Raw genomic sequence first — 15,117 nt, 5'->3', positions numbered from 1 at the left:
CAGACAAAGTACCAGGCGAACAGAAGTCAGCAGAAGGCAACTGGTTTCCATGTTTTTTTTCACACAAGTTTCCTTCTGCTGACTTCTGTTCGCCTGGTACTTTGTCTGAAAATGTTCCTGTTTTCGGCCAGGAAACAGGAAACAGGAAAAATTTTCAGACAAAGTACCAGGCGAACAGAAGTCAGCAGAAGGCAACTGGTTTCCATGTTTTTTTCACACAAGTTTCCTTCTGCTGACTTCTGTTCGCCTGGTACTTGGTCTGAAAATTTTCCTGTTTTCGGCCAGGAAACAGGAAACAGGAAAAAATTTTCAGACAAAGTACCAGGCGAACAGAAGTCAGCAGAAGGTTACTGGTTTCCATGTTTTTTTCACACAAGTTTCCTTCTGCTGACTTCTGTTCGCCTGGTACTTGGTCTGAAAATTTTCCTGTTTTCGGCCAGGAAACAGGAAACAGGAAAAATTTTCAGACAAAGTACCAGGCGAACAGAAGTCAGCAGAAGGTTACTGGTTTCCATGTTTTTCACACAAGTTACCTTCTGCTGACTTCTGTTCGCCTGGTACTTTGTCTGAAAATGTTCCTGTTTTCGGCCAGGAAACAGGAAACAGGAAAATTTTCAGACAAAGTACCAGGCGAACAGAAGTCAGCAGAAGGCAACTGGTTTCCATGTTTTTTCACACAAGTTACCTTCTGCTGACTTCTGTTCGCCTGGTACTTTGTCTGAAAATGTTCCTGTTTTCGGCCAGGAAACAGGAAACAGGAAAATTTTCAGACAAAGTACCAGGCGAACAGAAGTCAGCAGAAGGTTGCTGGTTTCCATGTTTTTTCACACAAGTTACCTTCTGCTGACTTCTGTTCGCCTGGTACTTGGTCTGAAAATTTTCCAGTTTTCGGCCATTTCAGTGAAGCAATTTCAAAAGTTCACAGTGGCGTCCCAACACAGATCGGCCAATTCTCGAACTACGTTATTTTAGTTCCAGAAATTACCGTCTTCATCGCGTGAGCGCCACTGTGCAAAGAGGTGACTGTCAAAATTTGACAAAAATAACAGGAGAGATTTGTTTTGTTGTTGCCTCCTTTATTTGTAGTCCGTCCAGGATGTGCCACGCCCCCTCGTGATCGGCAGAATGTCCTGGATCCTTTGCGACCAGTTCGGGTGCAAGGACATTAAGGATAATGCCATTTTCACGTTGTTTTTTCTTTTTAATCTCTACAAGGCTATAGCTCAGCTGTTTCCTGTCGAAAAAGGACATGTCACGCCTCCTCGGGATCGGGAAAATGTCCCGGATCACTTCGGGTGCTAGGACATTAAGGATAATGCCATTTGAATATTGTTTTTCTATATAATCCCCTTCAACGCTATAACTCGGCTGTTTCCTGTCGGATCAGGACTTGGCATGCCTCCTGGCGAAGGTACGAGTCTCCTGTATCGCTTGAGTCCATCAACAGCGTCACCAGACGAAAGCAACTTAGCGATCAACTGAATGATCAGCTAGATCGGGCCTCACTTGCGTCACATTGTTGGAGCCGTCATAATTGCAGTTCTGCTCCCTGTCGATATACATAAATTAAAGACCTTAGTATAAGCATAGTAATACAGAATTTATTCATCAAATTCGTTGTTGGACTCGTCGTTGTTGCTGTCGTCGTTGCTCTGGTTTGCATCGTCAGACTGCATTTGCATCTGCATCGTGTCCAAAAGAGATTTCAGAAGACGTCTGTTCAGATGATCCGTTTGCGTTAATTCAGGTGCGGCCTGATGTGGAGACTCTGTGTCGGTAGTCACCGTTGTGGTAGCGGGTGCTGGTGTTGAAGCCATGGCATCAATGTGTTCCAAAACGGGCATATTTTGACAACAATTTATATTTGTTTTTGTTTTTTTTTCTATGACACACGCTGCCAGCGTGACCGCGGATTTATAGATACAAAATATACCGGCGAGCTGAACACCGTCACAGTATATACTGTACGCTTAGATTTTACACGGGATATTCTTCTACGTGACGCTTACATACATTTTACATAAATTAGCAAGTTGGTATGTTGACCAGTTGAGAAGAAAGAAGTTTTTACCTTATTTTGTAAGCAATTCAATAAAAGAAAGTCATGAAAACTAGCCAATCTTGTTAAGAAATTATTGTTAAATCGAATAAAATTATAGTTTTAGTGCTGTGAGTCCTAACTGGCTGCTAAATTTAATAAGAATATATCATTTTAGGAAAATTAATTATGATTTATGGTATACTTACGGTATATGTTGAAAGTATTCATGAGGGTAACGCGGTATATTTGATCAATAACTCCACCGTCACACTGGCTCCCAAGCCCCTCTCCCGCTCGAATTTAATTTTGTAAAATAAATAATTATAAATAAATTAAGAAATGTTTGAGCCTGAAACGGAAGATATGTTGCCGCGCTCAGCGCCCAGGCCCAGTGCATCGGCACCAGCGGGTCTTTCCGATCAAATTGTTAGGCCAACAGTGCCGGAAGTTTCGATATTATTCGGACAGCCACCATCGCAGCCGCAGCTGCAACCGCAGCCTGAACCGACCCCGGAACCAGCGGCAGATCCGCGGCCCAGCTTCGCCTCCTGGAAGAAGCAAATGCTGCCTCGAGTAAACTTTAGTCCGATTCTGGCAACAGAACTTGGCCCGCGGCCGGTCCAAGCCAGCAACAATTTTCCGAGCAGCCCCTCCGCTTCCTCCAATGAGTATTATATTACTCCTCGAGAGCGGCCTTACGGACATGAGGCGGCGCCGTCGAGTAAATATCAGACATCCAGTCAGTCCGGGGCAAGTTATGCAGAGCCAGCAAGGCAGTACCATCAGGTGATGCGCCCACCCGTCCAGGCAGCAACCACCGATGTGCTCACGATTTGTGCTGGAACGCAAACGGAAGCTGTACGTATATCGCCATCTCAAACGTCGTTGCCGTCCGTTGTGTACTCGGACATCGACATGAGCAATTTGGTCAATAAGAATGACCTTGCCAGAGTAGTTGATCTTCTAGAGTCCATGCATCAGGAGCAGCAACAGCTGAGAAGCCTCTGCGAGTCGTTGCTGCAGAGCCGACAAGCGGCTGCAGGTTCCAGCTCAAAGCCGTGCCGGACAGTTGCCTCACAGTGTGATATTTTAACGACTAGCAACAGTGAGTAAACCGAACGAAGGTAAACACATACTTAAACCCATTCAAAACATCCACAGCAAAGCGGATGGCGCCTGTTATTCATGATTACATAGTGGAGGAGGATGAACCATTGCCCGCAACACATTCGCGAGGTCTTCCACAATTCCAGTCGCCCCGGGCCACTCCGCCAAGAGCCCAGTCGACTGAATACCGTGCCAACACACCCAAGACTACGCGAATGCCAACCACGGGTGGTGTGGTGTCCAAGCCGAATACGGAGAAGAGCATGGTCATGAAGGAACTCGCACGGAAGTACTTACGACAGCCCGTCGACGAGCTGATGCAAGAAATGCGCTTGTCCCCGTCGCCTGCAGATGTTACTTGCATTCAGAAGTCCCCACATGCGGAACCCCTTCGGCAGATCGACAACTTAGTCCACGCACAGAGTCCCAATGACATGTCGAATGCGTCTTACAAGTATCTTAAAAAATATCGCCTGCTACCGGAAGAACAACTGGAGTACGGAGCTCATGAAAACGTGCGAAATACATCGCCCTTCAAGGGTGGACATGCGGCTTCCGGATCCCCCCAGATGCAGCTTGATCTGGATAACATAAGGAATCAGCCAAAGCTTCTGTAAGCCGAAGATCAACGCAATTGTTATGCATGCACATGCGTCCACAGCTTCGTATTGTGTGGAAATATAATTCATTACACATATGAAATATACCAGACAGAATCCAAGAATACATTAACGAAGGGCGAAAACAGAAAACGACAGTGGGACATACTATAAAGACACAATAATTAGACGTTGAATGAGCCCAACTGTAGCGGGTACTTTCAGACACGTATGTATGTGGTATAAGGTTTTAGCGCAAGACCAGCTGCATCTCGGAGGCCGACTGCAGCAGCACCTTCAATCCCTGCATGAAGCCAGCACACTGCGCAAAGTCCGTGCCGAATGCGATGCGTGTATGCACTTCCAGGGCATTGGCGTAGTCCGATATTTGAATGTACTGTATTATTTGATTAAGATATTGCACGGTGGTGGGTGTGAGCTGTCGTGAGAAACGTAAACGTTGGTTAACAAATGCGAATAGTCGATCCATGGCCGAGCCTTACCTTGCCATCGCGCAGGCAATCGTAGAGATTTTCCAACCGTTTGACAACATCCACAAACTTGCGTTTGGTGCGCTGTATTTAAGACGAATATAATTAGAGTTTTGCCCTAAAACGAACGTGGATTACGTGACCACTTACCGGATCATTGGTTGCGCTCAGGCAACGATTCTTCAGCTCCTCCAGTACCGTCTGCAAGTAGATGTATTCCTCTGGAAGTGGCGGCTTCTCCTTTGGCACCTCTGGTTGGCGCTGTTGCTGCTGAATCGGTGCCGGCTGTTCGGTGTATCCAATGTTCTGCTGCTGCTGCTGTTGTCCCTGCCAGTTTTGCTGCTGAGGTGGTGCCTGATTGGGAATGCCCTGCTGTTGGGGCTGGAGGTATGACTGCTGCTGCTGTGGATTGTTGTTGAATGCAACTGGATTGTAGTACGCATTGCTTGCCACGCCAGGGGGTGGCGCATTCTAGAAAGATGGATGATTCCCACTTAAAATACAGCTTCCTGTTACTACTTTGCTGCAACATACCTGATATTGAGCAGGATCCATATAACCGTTTTGGTTTTGATTGGGATCAACAGGGAAAATCGGATGAAATATGGGCGCTGCACTAGGTTCTGCGACTGGCTTTGGCTTTGGCTGTAAAATGAAACAATAATCAGACATTTCTTTTTGGAGTTTCAGCACAATGTGCTTACCGCACGTGATGATTTCAATGCGGGTGGATCGTTCCAGCCTGGTGGCGGTGTGGGATTCCGCTGTACATTCTGTATAATGGGTGGCTGAGCAGCTGGAGGCATCGTCTCAATGGGATTTACCCCCGGCAAGTAGGAGTTTTGCTGTGCTCCAGCGAAGGGTGTTGGATTGTACCCTTGGCCAGACGACAGAGGATTGGTGTTGAATGCATTGCTATTGTATGTGGGCACGTTGGCTGCTTGTGGAAGTGCTCCAGGACCTGGTCCTCCCGTGAAAGGAGCTGCGGATGGCGCTGGGGCAGGAACTGGATTGTATGGCATGCCATAGGCACTGGTGGGAGCAGCCACAGATGGATCCAAAACATATTTCGAGCGCGCATGCACACCTAAACCGCCAGACGGACCACTGGACGATGGTGGCGGGCCACCCGAAGAGCTGGCGTTGCTGAGTGGCCGCGGCGGATGGGCCGCAGGTTCTTGCTTAACTTGTTGCGGATTAAATATCTGTGGTGCCGGCTGGGCCGCTGGATACGTTGCTGGTGCGGGTGGCGCGGGCGAAGGCCAGCCATTGTTGGCTGGGTTTCCATACTGATTGGCTGGTTGGCCATAGGACATTGAAGCCACAGGATGCTGCTGTGAGAAGGACCCTCTACCCCGTTGCTGTGGGCCTGGGTATCCAAAGGCGCCGGAGCTGCAGCTGCAGCTGCTTGTGGCTGGGTCTGTTCCAAATTGACGGCGTTGTTGATGCGATCCCGCAGACCGTGCAAAACTTCATTTTCACACGTTGCTCCACCACCCAGCGTTGTTATGTACTGGAGAGCTGCCGTGAGTGCTCCTTGGGAGGCTAAGAGACCGCCATATTCAGTGAGGAAGCCAGCAAAGCGGCCAGCCAAGTCCACGGAGATGCCCTGCTGCTCCAGCGACTTGCACATAAGCATCACCACCTCGGCCAGGTCCTGCAGCTCGGTGGTGTTCAGCTTGTAGCTATGACTCTGCTGCTCCAATTGCTTCAGCTGATACCAGGCGCTCACCAGCTTGTCAATGCTTCCCGCACAGATGTAGCACAGCATGGCGTTGCGTGTAGACTCCACGCTGTTGGCGCACTCGTTCAGCAAGCGATCCCCCAGGCGCTCACAGATGTCGACCACTTTTCGCTCGCTGTGCTTGAGGGCAGCCACCAGGGCTTCCTTCCAGGACTCCACCGTGCAGCGGTTGACGAAGTCAAGCCAATCCCGGGTAACCAAGGCCGAGATTACATGGGACAGCTCGCTCTTCTGCTGCCCCAGGTATCGGGTTTGGGTTCGAGTAAGCGTATCAATGCCGGCCGTCGAGGCTATGATGAGGGCCTCCGGTATGCGTTGTGCTTCAAGGCACAACTCCACGGCTGCCTCGATGTTGCCGGTTAGTATTGCCTCGGCAATTAAGCTGTCAGAGTCTGTGAGTAGAAAATCAATTAGCAGGAAGCTAGCCAGCCGATCAGTTTATTCTCTCTACTCACGGTCACCGCTGGGAACTTTGAACTGGGGCCGCCTCGACAGCGTGGCATAGTCGTGATTTTGAGAATCGGTTCCATTTCCATCAAATTTGTTGTCCAACGTTGCCTGCATTAGCAAATAAAAAAGATAATTAAGTTGAGGCAACGAATTCATTGAGGATTTTGCACCATTCAGCTGCATTCTGTCTACTCTTTACTTTTCTTTGCTACTCTTAAATCTTTTAAAGTCTTACCGAATTATCGGTGCTATAATTCGTACTCTGATCGCACTCAACTTCAGAAGAGTCGCTCTACAGCGACAGCATAGCAGAGCCCCACGAATGCATGGAGTATGTTGTCGAATAGAAATAAGTATACAAAGCAAGATGAGCAGATGTACGTGAAGAAGTTGATAGTGCGTGGCGGGAGGTTGCTTTTTGGGGCATGTCGTTTAACTGATAAGGTCTTGTCGCGCCATTGCGTGGCGGAAACTTACATGGGTGAGTGTGGAAATGCGGGTCGTGAGTGTATCCACATCCGACTGTGAGTTCGTCTCAGTTTCCTTGATAAACTTGTTGAACTTGCTATCAATGTCATCTTTGTTGTAGCCTAATGGTAAAGGCAATAACTATTTGTGTCAGCGATACCCCTCAACGTGGTCTCACATACCCAAGAGATTGAGCATTTCCTCCTTTGGGTTCAGCTCGAAGTTGGCCTTGATGAAGTACCAAAGATAGCGACGGTGCTGGTCCGGTGTGTCATCTGCTCTCTGCCGGCAATAATCTGCGTAGTTGGCATCGGCCAACGAGCGCTCCAAGGCATTGGCACGCTCCACGAGAGCAGCTTCTGTGGTTAACTGCGATACTTTTACCTTTTTCGAGACACCATCGAAGCTGACCAGCTTTCCACCAAACTGTGAACAGGAAAATAAATGCAATTATAAAGGAAAATTCGAGACATGTTGAAGAGAAACTTACCCCAAAGGCAACGCCACAGGGTCGCTTCATCCACTTGGGTGCGTGCGTCAGATCATGGTAAACCACTTGCGTGGCCTGCTGCGGAATGGGCTCTTGGGCAAACTGATCCATTCCCGGGAAGGAGTCTGCGATCTTGTTTGCCGTCTGCACCAGATGGTGGGTGCCTCCATGGAGGGAATATATGGACACGGCGCCCTCCAAGCTGGCACTGGCAATTAGAGCCGGATTGCGTGGACAGAACTGCACATCGGAGTACCAGGATGATGTGGTGGCCACTTCCGAGAGAATTTCGCCTTCGGGTACTTTGGTGTTGGGATTCCAGCAGTATATGCGATTGTCCTTGCCGCAGGACACCATCAGATCGTTGTCCTGAAGGCACCACGACATGCCCAGCACTCCGCGCTCGTGGATTTGATATGTTTTCGCCGGAGCAGTGGCATACCGCAAGTCCCACAGCTGCACAACCGGCGCCTGGTCGTCCTCCGAGGCCAGCCACACCTGAGTCGCTGCCTCTGGATGCCACTCGATGGCATGCCACCGCACACGAGATTGCGAATCAGAGAGCTTAATGATCTGCTGGCTCTTGCGCAGATCCCAGATAACGCAGCGTGTGCTGAAAACAGATGCCAAAATGTGCTGCACCTGCCGATTCCAGGCAACATTTTTGACATCCTCCAGTGGCTGGGTCTTGGCGCCCGGGTTCATGTGCGTGGCTGGGTTGTTCAGATCCCAAATATAAATCTCCGATTCGGAGGCACATGAGGCGAGCAGATTGTTTTGGAATGGATTAAAGTCCAGTCCGGTGACGGCCCCAGTGTGCTTGTCTTGGCGAGCCAGCAGGGGCTCCTCGTTGCCATTGGCGAGCAGCTTGCCGGCCGAATAAATATTGATCTGACCCGCTTCACAGCCGCCCACGATAAGGCCGCTTGGATGTGGACCTATGGGACTCCATATAAGCTTCTGGAACCTGCAAACGAAACCGAATTAAAATTAATCCCAAAGCATCAATATTACGCCCAAAACGAACTTGTGCTGGCTGGCAACGCTGGCCTTAAGCTCCAGGTCGTAGGTTGCATCACTGAAGTTGGGCGAGTATATCTCCAAGGTGGAGTTTGCATTTGAGTCAAACTGCTGGGCAGCCGTGCCGGCAGCCAAGAATATTTGCTGCTGCTGTGCCGGAGACCACGCAATGTTCACCGTCTTCTGCAATTCCTTGATTTTCATGTTGCCAGTGCTATTGATGCTGCAATAGAAACAACTACAATTATTTTCGAATAGTTTTTGTCTTTTCTTGGGCCGCTGCTGCCTCTTCCAACTGAAATTGTGTCACGTCCGTCCAATTGGAGTGCGCCCCGTCATCACTTTTTTTTGGGGCATCTACGCTGCCTGTGTGGCCCAACTCTGGACTCTAGACAACGTCAAATGTTGCATATGGTAAAACTCACTTAGAATTGTAAATACAATTAACATTCGCTAACACTTTTAGCCCCGTTTAAAAATTGTTATTATTCTTTTAATTGGAATATGTGGACACCGCGGAGTTATCGATAGAATGTACCCACAGGGCCTCGGAAATATACAGAAAGATACCCGTGCATTTTCAAAATATACTGTAAATATAGCTTAAATCTTAAATCATTTTCCTCGATTTTGATGTTCTCTTTGATATTACTCGCTATTTAGGAGTTTCCGAGCTCAAACTATAATTTTATCCGATTTATCAATCAATTTTCCACAAGATTGGCTAGTTTTCACGACATCCTTTTCTTGGGATGTTTTCAAATTAAGTTTATAAATAAAAAGTTTCAACCAACAATTGACAATTTGTTGATTGTCAACCGGTGGGTTAGTATTGTTTGGGCATTTGTATACCCAATTTCCATAAAATAATATTAAAATATAACTATCAAAGCTTCTCTCAAATTAACCCACTCAACCCCACCCTATTTGGCAAGTTTTGCCAGGGCTAAAGAAAACTAGGAATGTGTCAGCTGTTTCTTTCAGTGCTCAAAAGCGCAAAGAAATATTAAACCCAACCCAACCGCGTTGATTATAATTTATTTAAAACATTGCCCTAAATCACGGTACACACTTACACTCAAGACAAAATATGTAAAGTAAATAAAACATAATTAAATAAGACAATTAAAAATATGATGTTGGGGGAGCGCAGCTAGGCGCTCTCATACTTCCTTAGCTTATGCCTGTAGCATTCCATTTCAATGCGAATGGTCTCCAAATTTCGCTTCATTATAAGCGTCTGCATAGCCTTCTCGTCCAGCTTGGTTTGCAGATAGTCGCTGTAGGACTGCACGCGCAAGTTCTCTTCCTGAAGGCGGACAATCTCTCTACGATGGCGCTCAATCTCGCTGAGAAGGCGCTCGCTGATGTCCGCGCTGTCGTTAGCCACTGACAGGTCCACGGCAAAGAGCTCGTCCACACTGAAGTGCCCGAGCTCCCTGGCGTCACTGGGCTCTGCTTGATACTCCGGCATAGAGTTGTTGCGCAGCAGGTTTTCCTTTGCCCTGCGCCCCTTCTCGTCCTGGGCTTCCATGTCCGTAATGTACTTTGCCACTTTGCTGGTCACATGTTTGTAGCGCCGCTTGGTGTATGCCGAGTGAGAGAAGCGCTTCCTTCTATCCTCAGCTTTCGACTGTGTGGCTTCGCTGGGCGGCACGCACTCTGGGAGGGTGTTGCGGCCTTGCTGCTTCTGGTAGACTACACTCTGGTTGGATTCCACAGAGTCTAGATTAACTAAAAGGATTACTTGGAATGCTGCATAACTACGGCACGTGGTCGCTTACGTTTATTCCCAAAGATCTTTGGCCTCTTGATGTCCTGCATCTGGCGTGGGGTGCTGGCGCCGTTGCTGTTAAGCTCGTCCAACAGCTCGGCGGGAAACGATTCATCCATTATAGACATATTACATGGATTTATCTTATTACTTCTTGAACATAGAACACATATACAAATAAATAGCACCGTTACTCTAGAGATGGGCTTCACATACACCAGAAACACCGTAATATACCAAAAAACGGATTCGAATACCATTATATACCGAAACATCTCTTCAAGCATTTGGAACACTTATTAAAAAAGACTCGAATGTTTGTTATTTAATAAATATAAGGGATAATATAATGGAAATACATATTTCATGTGCTGTGCCTTCACTTATTTAGCTGTCGATATTGCTGTAACGCGCTGCTCCACTTTAGTCACTTTGCTGGTGATGGTCTCCAGATTTTGAGCAAAGGTCTCCTGTACGGAATGCAGAAGTTCCTTGTTATTGACCAGACTGGTTGTTATGGTACCCTGCTTCTGCTCAATTTCGGCTATAATCTTAGCAAAGTTGTTCGCTGAAATGCACTCGTAGCAATTAAAGAAATTTTAATGATGCTCTGATGTTCTACTTTACCATATTTATGCAGGGACTCCAGAGCTTGCATACGCTCAATGACATGCGGCAGTATTTCGACAACAGGCTCCGTACGCTTAGCAATATCATAGAGCTCCGAAATTTTCTGGTCACGTTTGGCGTCCTGGGAGCTACCGCTGGACTTCTCGGCAATGGAGTCCATTTTCCCGGCCAGAGTCGTTAGGCGCTGCTCAATGGTGTCCAGCTTGTCAGGCTGCAGTAGGGCAGCCTTGGTGCTGAGTTGGCGCACAGCTTCCAGCACATTGTTCGTGTTGGTGGCAGCGGTCAGACGGCTTAGCTTTTCCGGCTGTGCTCCCACGGCCTTCTCCAATTGGTATAGCCGTTGCTCGAGACTAGCCACACGAGCTGTGGATGCCAAATCAGTGCCTGGTGTTGGTATGGCCGTCAGTACGCCGGACTGCTTGAATTCCTCCACTTGGCTGATGAGTGCTTTCACTTGCTTGCTATTGGGCACCTGCTCCTTGCCAAGAACCTGTTCCAGCTTCAAAGTCTCCAGCACCTTCTTGGCTGTGCTTATGACAGTGGCAACAGCATCGTAAGATTGCTTCTCCTCGTCAGCAATCTTGCGATCCACTTGCAGAGCGGCTACCTCATTCAAAAGTTCGTTCATTTCGATCTGCAGCCGCTGACACTTTTGCACGGGAGTCTCCTTTTCACCCTGTCCCACCAGCTCATATTCGCCAGCGCCTCGCATATCGTAGCCACGGCCAGAGCGGCGACCGATTCGGTCCGTAAAGTCGACGCTTCCCTCGAGCGTTGCTCCGCTAAAGCGTTTGTGGGCAGCGCTGGCGGAAATGTGCATTCGCTCTATAGCCTCATTCTCGGGCTCTTCCTCGTAGTAATCAGAGGTGTCCGTCTCGGGATCGTCGGGCGTTTCGTAGACATCAGGTTGGTCATAGGCCTGCAAAAAAGGGAATGCAAATTACGATTTGGACGCCACCTCATTGCTCAACTTACGATTCCCGGAAGGTTTTGAAACTTTGGATCGGCCATAGCTGTGGGCACGGTGACTTGTCCGGAGCTTCTGGTCGCAAGGATATGCAATGTTTTTCAACGAAAAATAAGTTTTTGCAAACAGAAATCTGATGTCATAAACAGTGTGACCCAATTTTAGCAAAAGTGCAATCGATAGGAGCTCCACTACTAAGAAACAATAAAACTATCGTGTCATACCACAAAATACTACTACCTAAGAATGTTACAAGGTGCGGGACCTATATAGCGTCGACATAACGTTCGTCGACAGTAGCTCCATTACATCAGCTGACTAAAATTAAACAGCACTAAAGATTAAGTGGAATGGCGTTCTTATACAGAAGGGTGAACCAGTTGATGGTATATTATATACTTTTCGGGGTTTAGGGTATATTTCGGTATATTTTTGAGGGTCATATGGTAATATCCGCGGTCAAACTGATTGGCTAATTACAAACGCTTAGTATAGCAGTGCTGTTTAAATCTAATTCATAGATTCTTGCTAGCATCTGCATAAATATAATGTCGTCTTTGGAATATTCTTCCGCCAGATATGACGAGCTACCGTTAGAGGCAAGTCAACCGAAACTGACAGTCCCGTGACTGCCGTTCCATGTAGATTCGAATATCTGCCTGTTATGGGCAACAAAACAGTCACCTGATTACATTTGGCTTTTATGTTGGCAGATTGTTTTGAAAATATTTGGCTTCCTGGACTACTCGGACCTTCTGGCGGCTGGATCGACGTGCCATCTGTGGCACTCGGCGTTGGATCAGACCGAGTTTAAAGCGCGCACCCGTGTCTGTTTCTCAAAAGTAGTGCTCTCGGATCAGCAGAGTCCAGCAGTTGATTTGATGCGATGCGACAGACGTTTCAACCACTTTATGCTCGAAGATGTGACCCTTGGTCAGGTGCCTGAGCTGCTCAGGTTCATAGGTCAAACGGCCCAGTCGCTGGCCCTGGATAATGTTGATTTGAACGACAAGCAGTTCTATGGCATGTTGGGTGTGCTGCCGCACCTCCGTTCGCTTTCCCTGAAGCGCTGCCTGCCGTTGTTCATGTCTGGCTCCTTCCTCGAAAGAGGCACTAATTCCAGCTCAACTCTCAACGAATTGGCAACTAACTTGTCGGGCATGAGGGAGCTGTCGCTATGTGACAACCAATATCTCACCGACGCCATCCTAATGAGACTGACGTCGTTTATGCCTCGCCTCGAGGTGATCAATATGTCTGGCTGTCAAATCGCCTTCCATAACGCGCTGCAACGGCGCTTCTACCCCAACGCAAGCCAGTCCGACAGTGTGGTGCTCAGCGAATCATTGCTTACATTCACCTTTATTCTGACTATGCTGAGCCTGAAGCAGAGAACGCTGCGGGAGTTAAACTTCAGCCATACCCTCATCGGGCAATCTCTGTTGCCGCTGTGCCAACTCAATTTAAAGTTGCAACGCCTCTATTTGGCCGGTTGCAGGCAGCTAAATGCCACGACAATTAGAACCTTCCTCGCCACTCAGCCGCTTTTGACTGCTTTGGACTTGTCAGGGACCACGTGCGTGACCGATGAAAACTTGGCCTGCATTGCCGAGACCAATTCGCAACTAGAGCATTTGAAGATTAACGGCTGCACGAGCGTCACCAACGTTGGAGCGATCCATCTGCACAAGCTGCGTCGCCTGAAAAGCCTCGACATCTCCAACTGTGATGGCATAACCAGCGATGGCATCACCGCGGGCGTGGCAGCCGAGGAAAACAATGTACTGCTGGAGCTTAATGTGTCCCACCTGCAAATCTGCGAAGAGTGCATCAAGTCCATTGCAAGCAATTTGCGCTCGCTGCGCTCGCTCCATCTGAACAACTGTGTCAATGGAGTCACGGATGAGGCCATACAGTTCGTAATTGGTCAGCTGCGTTGGCTGCGCGACCTGTCCCTGGAACACTGCTCCGGCGTAAGTCCAATCAAAATATATTCCCAATACTCCCAATCTGAATCTTTTCGATCTAGTTAACAGATGCTGGTCTCACTGGCTTGAACATATCTAAGCTGGAGCAGAGTCGCAAGCAACTGGGCCCTCAGGCGTCTACGATGGAGAACTTCTACCCGCCGTATAGCCACAGCTTGGGGGAGCGGGACAGCTCGCTGCAGTCCGTCAAAATATCGCTGAGAAGCAAAGCAGAGGACGAGATTGTGCGTGACGCTAGGCGCAAGCAGGTGATGCTGGCCGCATACGAAATGAAACTGATACATAAGGAGGATTTCGAGGGGCACAACATTCAGCAGCTGCGTGGTCTGCGCACCCTCAACTTGCGTGGATGCAACAAGATCAGCGATGTCTCCCTAAAGTACGGCCTGAAGCACATCGAGCTACGGCGATTAATGCTCTCGAATTGTCAGCAAATCTCTTTGCTGGGCATGGAGGCACTGGTCAATAGCTGCCCCTCCATTGAGGAGCTGGATCTGTCCGATTGCTACAATATCACAGACAAGACCATGCAGGTGGTCACAGCCAACCTGCCCCGCCTGCGAGCCTTGCACATCAGTGGCTGCAGCCAGCTGACGGAGCACACTCTCGACGCGATCATCGTGAACTGCACTGGCCTGCAGACCCTTTCCGTCTACCGATGTCGCAGCATGTACGCGGACATCGAGGAGCGCTTGTCCGGCATACGCACGCTGCGTAACCTCAATATGGACAATATGACGAGCATCGACAATGCCGAGTTCTTTCGCTTAAAGAAGCGTCTCGATTACTGATATTTTGCCGCTGTTTTAATTGTTTTGGTATTGTATTATTTTCAGTTGTACAACTTTCGCTAGTCACATGTCCCGTCACATAACACACGACCTACGAGGCTGTCTTTTGTGGAGAAAGACCTACATAAAATATTTAGCAAAATATATGTGTTAAGTATAAGTAGATATGATAAAATATGTGTACAACACACAATAGGAAAATGATTAATTAATTTCAACTGTGAATCGGTTAATTTTTCCAAGGAAACATTTGTCCATATCTATATTTGTATGTATATATTTATTTACATAGCTGTGATTTTTCAAGTAATTTATACATATGTATGTATGTATGTATGTACTCTTTGTATGCCAGTCCATTATTATGTGAAGAGCTATTTAAATAAATTTTTTGTTTTACCCGGTACTCGAAGAGTAAATAGGGTATATTGTATTTTTCCGACCCCATAAAGTATACATTTATATTCTTGATCAGCATCAATAGCCGAGTCGATTGAGCCATGTCTGTCTGTCCGTCCGTCCGTCCTTATGAGCGCCTGGATCTCAGAGACTATAAA

At 47.9% G+C, this 15,117-nt stretch overlaps 6 protein-coding genes across 7 annotated transcripts; 2 read left to right on the top strand and 4 right to left on the bottom strand.

Moving 5' to 3' along the window:
- Positions 1 to 1,579: 1,579 nt before the first annotated feature.
- On the bottom strand, positions 1,580 to 1,893 carry LOC117889807. Its single transcript, XM_034794286.1, has one exon. It carries the CDS (start codon positions 1,842 to 1,844, stop codon positions 1,602 to 1,604), a length of 243 nt encoding a protein of 80 aa, XP_034650177.1. The 5' UTR covers positions 1,845 to 1,893; the 3' UTR covers positions 1,580 to 1,601.
- A 411-nt stretch (positions 1,894 to 2,304) lies between these two features.
- Positions 2,305 to 3,900, top strand: LOC117889805. The gene is made up of 2 exons (XM_034794282.1): positions 2,305 to 3,146; positions 3,203 to 3,900. Exons 1-2 carry the CDS (start codon positions 2,381 to 2,383, stop codon positions 3,763 to 3,765), a joined length of 1,329 nt encoding a protein of 442 aa, XP_034650173.1. The 5' UTR covers positions 2,305 to 2,380; the 3' UTR covers positions 3,766 to 3,900.
- Positions 3,815 to 8,964, bottom strand: LOC117889804 (protein transport protein Sec31A). Its single transcript, XM_034794281.1, is given in 13 exon segments — positions 3,815 to 4,186; positions 4,251 to 4,322; positions 4,389 to 4,709; positions 4,773 to 4,883; positions 4,943 to 5,623; positions 5,626 to 6,374; positions 6,438 to 6,540; positions 6,668 to 6,724; positions 6,910 to 7,022; positions 7,083 to 7,326; positions 7,391 to 8,357; positions 8,418 to 8,633; positions 8,836 to 8,964. Coding segments are annotated over 12 exon segments (3,804 nt in total). The 5' UTR covers positions 8,615 to 8,633; positions 8,836 to 8,964; the 3' UTR covers positions 3,815 to 3,997.
- A 455-nt stretch (positions 8,965 to 9,419) lies between these two features.
- On the bottom strand, positions 9,420 to 10,384 carry LOC117891187 (protein swallow-like). Of its 2 annotated transcripts, none has more exons than XM_034796519.1 (2): positions 10,195 to 10,384; positions 9,420 to 10,144 (listed from the first exon to the last, which is right to left on the bottom strand). In XM_034796519.1, exons 1-2 carry the CDS (start codon positions 10,310 to 10,312, stop codon positions 9,564 to 9,566), a joined length of 699 nt encoding a protein of 232 aa, XP_034652410.1. In that variant the 5' UTR covers positions 10,313 to 10,384; the 3' UTR covers positions 9,420 to 9,563. The 2 variants fall into 2 exon arrangements, with proteins under 2 accessions (XP_034652410.1, XP_034652411.1); XM_034796520.1 differs by having other exon boundaries at positions 9,420 to 10,135; positions 10,195 to 10,381.
- Positions 10,385 to 10,483: 99 nt separating this feature from the next.
- Positions 10,484 to 11,950, bottom strand: LOC117891186 (dynactin subunit 2). The gene is made up of 3 exons (XM_034796518.1): positions 11,790 to 11,950; positions 10,812 to 11,733; positions 10,484 to 10,752 (listed from the first exon to the last, which is right to left on the bottom strand). Exons 1-3 carry the CDS (start codon positions 11,823 to 11,825, stop codon positions 10,568 to 10,570), a joined length of 1,143 nt encoding a protein of 380 aa, XP_034652409.1. The 5' UTR covers positions 11,826 to 11,950; the 3' UTR covers positions 10,484 to 10,567.
- Positions 11,951 to 12,229: 279 nt separating this feature from the next.
- Positions 12,230 to 14,759, top strand: LOC117891286 (dynein regulatory complex subunit 6). Its single transcript, XM_034796678.1, has 3 exons — positions 12,230 to 12,380; positions 12,495 to 13,754; positions 13,811 to 14,759. Exons 1-3 carry the CDS (start codon positions 12,330 to 12,332, stop codon positions 14,558 to 14,560), a joined length of 2,061 nt encoding a protein of 686 aa, XP_034652569.1. The 5' UTR covers positions 12,230 to 12,329; the 3' UTR covers positions 14,561 to 14,759.
- Positions 14,760 to 15,117: the final 358 nt, after the last annotated feature.

This window comes from Drosophila subobscura, chromosome E, assembly GCF_008121235.1.
Source record: "Drosophila subobscura isolate 14011-0131.10 chromosome E, UCBerk_Dsub_1.0, whole genome shotgun sequence".
Taxonomy (NCBI): Eukaryota; Metazoa; Arthropoda; class Insecta; order Diptera; family Drosophilidae; genus Drosophila; species Drosophila subobscura.
The sequence above is the reverse complement of the archived record's forward strand: the minus strand, read 5'-3'. Positions and strand labels throughout refer to the sequence as shown.

Coding starts and splice junctions, on each gene's coding strand:
- LOC117889807 (XM_034794286.1), bottom strand. CDS start 1,844: ATGCCCGTTTTGGAACACATTGATGCCATGGCTTCAACACCAGCACCC.
- LOC117889805 (XM_034794282.1), top strand. CDS start 2,381: ATGTTTGAGCCTGAAACGGAAGATATGTTGCCGCGCTCAGCGCCCAGG. Junction 3,147..3,202: donor TATTTTAACGACTAGCAACA/GTGAGTAAACCG, acceptor AAACATCCACAG/CAAAGCGGATGGCGCCTGTT.
- LOC117891187 (XM_034796519.1), bottom strand. CDS start 10,312: ATGTCTATAATGGATGAATCGTTTCCCGCCGAGCTGTTGGACGAGCTT. Junction 10,145..10,194: donor AAAGATCTTTGGGAATAAAC/GTAAGCGACCAC, acceptor TAATCCTTTTAG/TTAATCTAGACTCTGTGGAA.
- LOC117891186 (XM_034796518.1), bottom strand. CDS start 11,825: ATGGCCGATCCAAAGTTTCAAAACCTTCCGGGAATC. Junction 11,734..11,789: donor TTCAAAACCTTCCGGGAATC/GTAAGTTGAGCA, acceptor CCTTTTTTGCAG/GCCTATGACCAACCTGATGT. Junction 10,753..10,811: donor GGAGTCCCTGCATAAATATG/GTAAAGTAGAAC, acceptor AGTGCATTTCAG/CGAACAACTTTGCTAAGATT.
- LOC117891286 (XM_034796678.1), top strand. CDS start 12,330: ATGTCGTCTTTGGAATATTCTTCCGCCAGATATGACGAGCTACCGTTA. Junction 12,381..12,494: donor ATGACGAGCTACCGTTAGAG/GCAAGTCAACCG, acceptor TTATGTTGGCAG/ATTGTTTTGAAAATATTTGG. Junction 13,755..13,810: donor CCCTGGAACACTGCTCCGGC/GTAAGTCCAATC, acceptor TTTTCGATCTAG/TTAACAGATGCTGGTCTCAC.